Here is a 9,896-nt window from a genome sequence, read left to right on the forward strand (position 1 = left end):
AAGACAAAGAGAGATAGATCTCTGGATTCAAAATGAATGGTTGGGATGGGAGGATCTGAATTAATTTGAATTGAATGGCTGAGATGCAGGAGAGCTTCCAATGTGATAGTGACAGCTCATAACAGCCATCTTTCTTCTCTCCAACATGTTATTTTAATCCCCACTTGTCCGGCCTCTCTCTCCAAAGGTCAGAACCTAATTTGAATTCAAATTTGCCTCTCAAGTTGAAGTTGCACAAATTTCACTCTTAGGCACAAGTCTGGCACTCAAGTCTCAAGTCTGGCACTCAAGTCTCAAATCTGGCAGCTTACATCTCAAGTCTGGTGCTTCTTATAAAGCCTTATAAAACATTTATAAAACTTTATAAAACTTTATAAGACCTTATAAGACCTTATAAGTATTTTCAAGTCTGACAGCTTAATTCTCAAGTCTGACAGCTTAATTCTCAAGTATAGCTGCTTAATTCTGTTTTTGACACCCCAATAAATAAATCATGTTTTTGATAAGAATAAATCATTTATCTTTCCTATGGATCCCAATGTTATACAATATCCTTACAAGTATTCGTTAAGTCGTCATATAGCTAAGTATGGATATGTTGGTTTTGTAGCTAAAACGACATCCCTATATAGTTTCCCTGTGTGATTTATCCTTGGATATAGGCTTATATGCATACGATGATTTTTTAAAAGGTTATTCCAAACTATTTTTTGTTAATATTATGCCTAGATTATTAGAGGAATATACGTCTACGAATTTTAATATCTCATTTATGGAATGATTCATTCGCGTATAAGTGTAACTGTTGATGTCTTGATGGTTTTTATTGAGCAGTCGAACTGAAAAGGTTTCTTCCGTCCGATAACTCAACTAGATATACATTCAGTACATGTTGGAGCTTCGTTTTACGCAGCAACTGTTGTTAGGTTATGTACATGTTCGTGTATGTGTGTGTAATGCATACACTTATTAAACCACTTCAAGAAAATATTCATCATATATATAGGTCGATGTTGTTGATTGTTTCAAATAAAATGTACATTTTGACTAATGCGACATCCATCTAGAGTTATTTTGTTCGTCCCACGTGGGAGAAGATATAATTCAATCATGAGAATCGTTGATGTCTGGATCTTTATTAGCCCTGAGCGAGTAAATTAAGGAGTATCTTATCTGTTCTATGAAGCTTCCTCCACAATTGGATCTTTAATAGCTTTCCAGCTTTTTCTGAATGATTGATTACTTTTAAGCTTTAAGTATGTGTTAGATAGTACAGATTTGATCCGTTGGTTGATTATGTATTAAACAATTAAGTGGGCATCCATGTTGTTCCTGCCATTACATCAATATCTTACTAGTTTTTTTTTTTGTTTTTAATTACAAAGTGTTGAACTTTGTAATTGAGAATTCGATGAGTGCCTCCACTTTTCTTGAGTTAGCTTGTTGAATGTAAATGTAACTGTCCGACCGTCCAGGACCATCCATGTCCGTTTTTTCGGCCCGTAGGTCCATCCCGTTCTAATGGTCGATGCGTAAATTTTCCAAGACTCAAAATTATTTTTTACTGACCTTCCAATCACCACATGACCTTTTTCCGTGTTTTGGTCTCACTCGCACGGTATCGCGAATCACTTCTAATAGGTCACTCATTTTTTCACTACTCCAATCCAAACACGTTTAACTCTAGAGTTCTAAACGGATGTGTAACCAAAAAAGTAAGTCAACTTTGATGACATAAATAGTCAAATCAATTATGTTAAGCTTTTCCATATATCACAACTCGGGATATTACAACCCAAGATATTGTGGAGACTATAGTGGTCGAGCCACCGGGCATAACATTTTCGGAAGCAACCAGATAAACAATGTTATTAAAGTTGTTGATGATTGTCATCTTAATCATAGAGGTTGATGGATCAATTTTATGTATGTTGGTGCAGCGTTTCTTTAGACAAACACACTTGTTTATGTCAGGGAACATTCTTGTAAGTTGTAAATGTGAGGTTACCTAATAAAGTCTTATCAGCAAACAGAGTATCTCAGCAAACATTTATAAAACTTGAGTTCATATCATGAATCATTCCACATATTGTCACACTCTTAACTCAAAGCTAAAGATTGCAAGATCGTAGCGGTCTAGTTCTGTCTAGGCTCAAAACGCCAGAGATCAACCGCGATATCGACTTCTTTTCGCTTGTGGAACTTGTAGAGTTTCGGCAAGTCATACCGGAGCTGCAAGGTGAAGAACATGAATAAATTAGAATGTTCATCAGAGTTTCATATGATGTTTTCAAAATCTTTATGGCCCCCAACCTCACATATAACTTCAGCACTCTTGGCATTAAAATCACGCAACGCTGCCCTTTTAATGTGCTGCAATAATCAAAATGTTGTCACAAACTATAATATCTACGCAAACTAGATAGTTAAGGAAGAAGAAGAAGAAAGGCTTCATCCAGCTTACTTCTCTGGTAGATGTCTTATGCAGAGAGTAAACAGCTTGAGAGGCGACCTTCATTGCCGCGGAGAGAAACTCCATGTCAGCTCCTTTCTTTCGTGTCCCAAAGGGAGGATTCATCACGACAGTATCCACAATCTGGCCTATCAACAAGAAAATATGGATTCATTTAACACCAGATATCTTTCTTTTATTTGTCTAAAGAAACTAAAATTGAAAAAGGAGGTTTCACCTTTTAACTCTAACTTTGTAATGTCACACTGAACGAAATCTATCTCCACCTGCCGCACTAACAGACTACAGCAAACGATATTGCTACAACCAAAAAGAAGGCTTATTCACATGAAGAAGAGTATACCTCAAGTTCATCTGCATTTAGTGATGCTGTTTCAAGAGATTGAGGATCTATATCGAATCCAATCACACAGCTGTTTGAAGCAATACACAGAATGAATATAACTTAAAGTAGTGATGAGATAAAGATTGGAGCAAAGATGAAGATTTTTTTTTTTTAAACTCACGCTGCATCTAGAAGAGAAGCAGCAGCACTTAAAGTACCACAGCCACAGCCAAAATCCGCAACGACTTTATCAGTTATGTCTCCATATGAATTCTCTGCCTAAACAAGACACACATTGAATCAACCAACACACACTTCCTAAAAAAATAAAGAAACAAAGTCAAGCCAAACAACAACTTAAGACACACATCCACTCATTGAAATCATTACTAGCCAGTTATGAAGCACCAAATCCACAGAAAGCATGAAAGTAATCGCATAATAACAAAAGAAAGAGACTTTACAGTGAAAAGCATGCGAGAGGCAATGTGAGGACCAGTTGGATACTGCTCCAATTCCACCTGCAAGACAAAACACAAACAAGAACAGAAGAAAAAAAAAAAAAAACTCAACTTTCAATCAAAGGTAATAAAAGACATAAACTTTATGCATACTTTAGGATTAGAGAACTGTTGAAGATCACCCAATAAGCCTTCTAATTGCTTCAGCTTCATCTTCTCCGGCGCTTCTCAACTACAACGACGACTCGGAGAAATAAAAAATAAATAAGAAAATGCGAAGAAAACATATTATGGGCCTAGAATCAAACTTTTAGGCCCATTAGGCTTTCTCTCTCAAGAGGAGAGGTTACACATTGGGACGCCTCTTTGAATTTTGAAAGGTTTTCTCTATACCCTGAATCGCGTCGCTTGCTGAGATAACAGACAGACAGAGAGATGTGTCCTCGAGCTGCTCCGACATGCGAAATATGCGAGAAAGTTGTATCCAAGTACAAGTGTCCCTCTTGTCTTGTTCCTTAGTAAGAAGTCTTTCTTCTTCTTCTTCTCTTTCATCTAGCTGTCGCTTTCTTTTTGCATTGTCATTGATATTACTTCCTTGTGTGTCCTGCAGCTGTTCCTTGGGTTGTTTCAAGAAGCACAAAGGCAAGTTATTTTTTAACTCTCACCTAAAAAGTGTTTTGTCTTTTGTAATTGTGAATTGGATTAGTGTCTCTTAGCTTGTCTATTGTACCCCCAAAGAGAAAGAATCGTTTTTGTCTCATTGAGTTACTTCAGGGGTTACTGACTATGTAGTCTGACTTATGATGCAGAGACTCCATGTGCTAAACCTTCTGCAGCCGAGGAGAAGCCAGGTTAGTCATTGTGTTTGTCTCTTGGTTTGCATATCTATGATTGGTCCATTCGATTTGTAGCATAGTATATTTCTTTTAATTTTCATTGCTTTTGTCAGTTGTTTCGTGTCAATCATGGTTTGATTCATGAACTTGTTTTGTAGCAGCTTCTCCAGCAAAGGAAGTCTCGGTAGTGGAAACAAAAGATGTCGTAGTAAAGACAGAGCACAAGCCTGGTGGTATGTCTCTTCGCACTTTAGTTTCTTATAGATATATGGGCATTCGGCTGCGCTTTAAAACCTCCTCTAAATTAGCCAGAGATGCTAGCTAGCATCAGATAATAAACGTTTGAACTTTGGGTTGAGTCACATTACCTGTGTGTTTTGTAGCTTCATCTGCAGCAAAGGAAGTTCCGGTGGCGAGACCAATAACTGTGGAGGAAGAAAAGTATGTTGTAGAGAAGACACAGCTCGAGGCTATCGGTAATGGTCTCCCAACTCAGTCAAAGTATAGAATAATTTAACGAATTTTAAATGAATGAATGAATCTGTGTCTTCATCCATTGCTTAATTTAGAAACTTTTTTTTGCAGCTTCTTCTAGTGAAATCAAAGAAGCTCTAAAGGATGAAGCCCTTCAGAAACTCATCTCCACTATCGATAGTTCCTCCAACCCTCTGCAGGTAAGCTCATCTACACCGTCATGTTTCATTGGAGATTAAATCTTTGTTTACTGGTATTGACGAAACTGTTTTATGGATGTATCAGGAACTGGATGAAGCAATGGGAGTAGAAGCTTTCCGCGTGCTCACAGAAAAGGTACACTCTTATCTTGATTTCAAGAACTTGCAAAGAGTAAATGACCTAGCAAAAGAGCATCTGCTAAGTTTCTCACCTTGTTAATTTCAGATTCTATCAAACATTTCCAAGAGTAGTGACAAGCAATGATCCTAGTCGCAGCATCCAAACAAAAGTTCTAGTAGCACTCTAGATTATTGTTTTCGTTACAAAAGTTGTAGTTGCAGGAGAGAAATATTCATTGGCCTAAAGCAAAAAAAAACAACGCAAACGCATACATCTCTTCGCCGACTTATCTAACCGACTATGTTATTTTACATATTATCCCTCGGGTTGCATCTTCAACTTTGTGCATTTGCTTGGAGAACTGATTCCTTTTTCTTTTAACCTGCAACAAAGCGATGGAGATGTATCTGTCAAAATAGTGAACATTAACTCATCTCGCAAGAAACGCCTCTGGCCCTTCCCCGCTTACCTATTGGTTTGTTATCCTGATCTTCAGGTTCCTTGCTACTACTCGCCTGGCTGAAACTCACCTGTGATTGATTCTATAAAACAAAACATTTGAAAACAGGATCCTGTGAGTATCAGATTGTGTAGGAACAGATGAAAAAGGACAATGGATAATGGGAAAGAACTACCTGCAACTGAGTAGGAGGAGGAGGTTGTTGCATTTGTTGGAGACCTACAAACTGGCTATAAGGATTCATGTAACCCGGAAACTGAGGCTGGTTCGGGTCAAAGGCTTGGACGTTTGGAAAAGGATATCTTGGTGGTGGATACGGTGGACCTAGACCTGCCATATGAGCCTGCCTAGGTAAAGCCATGCCAGGGAAAGGTATAAATGGAGGCCGGTCCATGCCCATTGCCGAGGGGGCAATGAAACGTTGCATATTTGGAGCATACATCATAGTCATCATACCGCCGCCTCCGGTAGACATCATCTGCATTTTGGTATTCAGGGATTAGTTGAAATCAAAATGAAACTTTTATAACCCTTCTACGGAGACGTATAGGGAACCAAAATCCATGGTGGCTGGAAACGCTTGTTGATTAACAAAAAAAAAAAAAAAAACTCTAAAACCCTGGACCTTTTTATTTTTCTGCGTGAGATCTATTACCAAGAAAAAGAAACACAACTCTGTGTTTTTTTTTAATGAGGACATGCCTGTATTTGCAGCTGTAGCGACTTAACGTACTCGATAGCATCTTCCAGCATTGAAGCTTTATCAGTCTATTCAAAGAACAAACACTCTGTCAGAATCATCAACCTTACCTTGAGTCAAAAAGATATGTATAAGACCAACCTTGTTGCAGCGAGGAATGAGTTCTTGGAGAGCTTTCATCTTCTCGTTGATCTTTTCTCTCCGTCTCTGTTACAAAGGAAAAAAGATTACATTTGTTGCTTGAAACTCAAGAAAGGATAACGTGGACGAACCCTTTCGGAGATGTTATGCATTTCCGCAGCGCGTGACCTCTTCCTAGAAGTTGAACCACGAGCTTCTTCGCCAGTTTCCTGTAACGCCACCAAACCACAAACATAGTTGACTTATCAAAACCATGAGACTTGCTAAACTGCGCCCGTCCGAGTGACTAACATGCGCTTCCAAGCTTTGACTTTACCTCGGTATCGTCAACGGGTTCTTCTCTCTCTTTTCGCTTCGCAGCTTCCGTCTCCGTCGCTGGTTGCATCTGAAAAGGCTCTGTTTCCGTCTTTGAGACCCTCGAAGAAGACGGTCCGGCAATCTCGCAAACCGTCTCAACCACCTTCCGACTAAGACTGGGGACTGCAAAAGTCTGCGCCACTCCGCCAGTGAACGTCGCTGGTGCCAGACAGGACTCGGGTGCAGAAGAAGTCGGAGTCGCGCTTGATCCCACCTGCGTTGAATCTTTAACCAACTGTGCAGCGGCTGCTTCGACTCGACCGCCTGTATGTACGTTCCCTCTTAGCCTCGACAAGTTGAAGAAGCTCTCCGCCCTTCTCCCGGCGATGACCTGACCCATCGGTCTCTCCGCTGCCGTCGGAGTGAACATAATAACACTAGCTGGCGGTGGCTGTGGTGGTGGTGGTGGTGGTGGTGTGAGAGAGACAGAGCCCTGAGGCTGAGTACATGGGGTTGAGACAAGGCCGGAGTAGAAAAGATTATAGTTTAACTCATCTTCGCCTGGAGGAGGATGATGGAGAAGCCAAGACGCCATTTCGTCTTCGCCTATGAGTAGATTCTGATCACCAAACGGTTGACTGTGGAGAGGCGGAGGAAGCGGAAGGGGAGCACTTTCTTCTCCACCGCCGCCACTTCCGCTGCCTCGGAGAATGGGAGGAGGAACGGAACGTCTCTGTGTGTGGCTGCTTTCAACAACATGGCCGCTCTTCCATAAGAGCTCCACGATATCATCTTCACCCCTAACAATAAACGACAACTTACATTAGAAGGAAAAACCAAGAAAAGAAGAGACAATAAAAACAAGAACTTACATGATGGATTGGTCTAGGGTTTAGGGTGTTGAGATTCAAGGAGGAGGAAGAAGAAGAAGAAGTAGAAGTAAGAGATGACGAATCATCGTCAAATCCTAAGTCGGTAACAGAGTTGATTCATATCTTAAGACACCAAATATCCGAGAATAATACTCATATTGGAACTTTGTGACGTTGAATCACCATATATATATATATATAGTATTTCAAATATTGTTAAAAGAGTTTGACATGAAAAACATTTTTGTAGTAGCTGTTTCTCTTCTGGTTTAGCCATAAAGCTCCAAAGAAACTACCCAGAAAACGAAAAAAACACCTGTTGAAAAACAGATATTTTTGTTTATATATTTTGGAACATTGTGTGTGTTTGGGTAATGACCCTCTGAATTTTATTTTTGCCTCTACTCTTTTCTTTCGGTTCTTTCTCTTTATTTTGTCTGAATGTTCGCTCCGAATTTTGTGCTTTACACAACTCAATAATAAGCTCCCTATCTTCTCTGCCCCCCCCCCAAAAGTGAGCGTCTCTGTGCATGCTACAAAAGTTCAAAGTTTGCGATATTAACATGACCTCATCACTTTCCAAGTGGGGTTTTTTGTCTCTCTCTTTTGATGGGTCCACATGGGGACATTAAATGTATTTACATATGATAACTGATACAGAATCTTGCCGGATATTCTCAAACTAGTTTTCCAAGTATCCAAAGAGTCGGCCATAAAACCTTCTATGTTTCAGCTCTGTTAGAGCACCCCCCATGGGTTCATTTTTTTACATAGGTTTCTTAGATACAAAAATAATAAAAAAATAAACTGACAAAACAAAAACTGAAAAACAATAATAAAAAATAAATAGTAAACGTCATTTTGTGAAGAGACTATCACACAACTAGGAAAAGCCTCTAACTGAGTGTCTTTCATTCATTGCTCTTTTTGGTTATTATTAATTTTCATTACGTAACTACAAAATAATATAACAATGTCAAGAAACTCTGACACCATGATTAATCAAGACTCTTAATTCTAAGTTTTTAACTCATCAATTGACACTTGTTTTATTTTTTTTATACTTTTCAGCAGCTAAAAGTCGGCTCTTAGAGCATAAATATCGTTGGTTTCTAAACGAGGCTTTTGAACTGTTTGTGGGTCTCACTGACGCGTGGGCCCCACCAAAGTTTTAAAAACCAGTCCCCAAAATCACGAAATCAGGATCGGTCTTTTGGGAGATTTTGAACTCTTTGTGAACCCCACCGACACGTGGCGGCCCGTGATTGGTTTATTTTTTAATTTTTTTTTTTAGAAAACAAAAAGAAAAAAAAATTCTTAAGGACCCCATTTGGGGTTTTACCGATAATCATAGTTTTATATATCTTATTTAAAAGACGATTCTTAGCTTGGTTTTTTCTAGTTAAAAGCTAAAAAACGGTTTTTAACCGAAACTAAGAACTCAACCCTAAGAACATGTTTAACGTGGGTTCTTAACCAACATTTCTTATAATAAATGAATTAAAAATAAAGTAAAAATAGGAAAGAGAAAGAAAGAACATGTTTAACGTGGGTTCTTAACCAACATTTCTTATAATAAACGAATTAAAAATAAAGCAAAAATAGGAAAGAGAAAGAAGAGCGTTTCTAAAACAACTATCTTAAGATACGGCTACTAACGCAATTCATATATGTGGCATTCAGTAATTGGTTCTCTTTTTTACGGAAAAATGAAAAGCGAATAAATTATTATAATATTAATATTTTTTTTCTTTTAGCAATTTTTAACGTTTCTATCCGTTGAACATGCTCTAAGAATCTGGGTTAATCATGTTGAACATTTTCAATGGAAGTATTTAAAGAATATCCCAACATTGAAAAAATGAAGAAAATATAAAAGTACGAAGGAGAACAAAAGAGAGTTCTCAGAAATAACTTATGATATACCATAAAAACACTTATTTCTAATTATTTTTCAGCACTAAAATTAAATCATATTGTTATGTTATATAACTTGTATTAAAATATTATTATAAATTTGCTTAAATCCATTTTAAGATATTATCTCAACAAGGTTGTTCTTACATAACTAGAATGGTTGGATAGAAGTTTAAAAGTTTTAGAAAGAAGTTTCTCTCTCTAAAATTCTCTCTTTTGAGCTTGTGACTCTCTATCTCTTTTAGAGTCTTTGACTCTTTAAAAGAATTGGAGCTTTGATCAGGATAAACGTTTCCTCTCTCTTGATCTAAAGTTTTTTAGATCTTTTTTAATATTTTCTCCCGATAAACCTTACTTCTCTGTTGGGTTTGCTTACTTTGTTCTTATCTTCTTCATACTTCCCAAGAACTTTTTGGCTACGGTTCATCCGGCCATGTCTTCTGCGTTAGATAAAGTTCTTCTAGCGTTGACCTTAGAAGAAGAAGATACTCCGTTTGATCTTCCGAATCTTCCCCAATTCAGCTCAATCTTCCCCAATTCAGCTCATGTCAAAAAAAACTCTCTCAGCTTGATTGGGCGGATTCTTAATCCCGATTGCCAGAAGGTTTCTAATCTAATA

At 38.1% G+C, this 9,896-nt stretch overlaps 2 protein-coding genes and 1 pseudogene across 3 annotated transcripts; 1 reads left to right on the forward strand and 2 right to left on the reverse strand.

The window, feature by feature from the left end:
• Positions 1–2,049: 2,049 nt before the first annotated feature.
• On the reverse strand, positions 2,050–3,521 carry LOC106323723 (methyltransferase-like protein 5). Its single transcript, XM_013761803.1, has 8 exons — positions 3,413–3,521; positions 3,263–3,319; positions 2,980–3,077; positions 2,817–2,886; positions 2,691–2,739; positions 2,465–2,601; positions 2,314–2,373; positions 2,050–2,232 (listed from the first exon to the last, which is right to left on the reverse strand). Exons 1-8 carry the CDS (start codon positions 3,470–3,472, stop codon positions 2,137–2,139), a joined length of 627 nt encoding a protein of 208 aa, XP_013617257.1. The 5' UTR covers positions 3,473–3,521; the 3' UTR covers positions 2,050–2,136.
• Positions 3,522–3,612: 91 nt separating this feature from the next.
• LOC106323732 (zinc finger HIT domain-containing protein 3) lies at positions 3,613–5,255 on the forward strand. 2 transcript variants are annotated; one of them, XM_013761816.1, is made up of 8 exons: positions 3,613–3,777; positions 3,870–3,901; positions 4,069–4,110; positions 4,257–4,328; positions 4,479–4,571; positions 4,681–4,769; positions 4,855–4,905; positions 4,996–5,255. In XM_013761816.1, the coding sequence occupies exons 1-8, from the start codon at positions 3,695–3,697 to the stop codon at positions 5,032–5,034; spliced, it is 501 nt and encodes a 166-aa protein (XP_013617270.1). In that variant the 5' UTR covers positions 3,613–3,694; the 3' UTR covers positions 5,035–5,255. The 2 variants fall into 2 exon arrangements, with proteins under 2 accessions (XP_013617270.1, XP_013617263.1); XM_013761809.1 differs by having other exon boundaries at positions 3,633–3,777; positions 4,254–4,328.
• On the reverse strand, positions 5,226–7,621 carry LOC106323715 (annotated as a pseudogene).
• Positions 7,622–9,896: the final 2,275 nt, after the last annotated feature.

Source organism: Brassica oleracea, chromosome C1 (assembly GCF_000695525.1).
Source record: "Brassica oleracea var. oleracea cultivar TO1000 chromosome C1, BOL, whole genome shotgun sequence".
NCBI classification, from domain to species: domain Eukaryota; kingdom Viridiplantae; phylum Streptophyta; class Magnoliopsida; order Brassicales; family Brassicaceae; genus Brassica; species Brassica oleracea.

What these genes read in the sequence shown, in the direction of transcription:
- LOC106323723 (XM_013761803.1), bottom strand. Translation starts at nt 3,472, where the DNA reads ATGAAGCTGAAGCAATTAGAAGGCTTATTGGGTGATCTTCAACAGTTC. An exon ending in GCTTCTCTTCTAGATGCAGC is followed by an intron (nt 2,887 to 2,979) that starts GTGAGTTTAAAA and finishes TGCTTCAAACAG; the next exon opens with CTGTGTGATTGGATTCGATA. An exon ending in GTGCTGAAGTTATATGTGAG is followed by an intron (nt 2,233 to 2,313) that starts GTTGGGGGCCAT and finishes TTCACCTTGCAG; the next exon opens with CTCCGGTATGACTTGCCGAA.
- LOC106323732 (XM_013761809.1), top strand. Translation starts at nt 3,695, where the DNA reads ATGTGTCCTCGAGCTGCTCCGACATGCGAAATATGCGAGAAAGTTGTA. An exon ending in CCCTCTTGTCTTGTTCCTTA is followed by an intron (nt 3,778 to 3,869) that starts GTAAGAAGTCTT and finishes TGTGTCCTGCAG; the next exon opens with CTGTTCCTTGGGTTGTTTCA. An exon ending in GACACAGCTCGAGGCTATCG is followed by an intron (nt 4,572 to 4,680) that starts GTAATGGTCTCC and finishes TTTTTTTTGCAG; the next exon opens with CTTCTTCTAGTGAAATCAAA.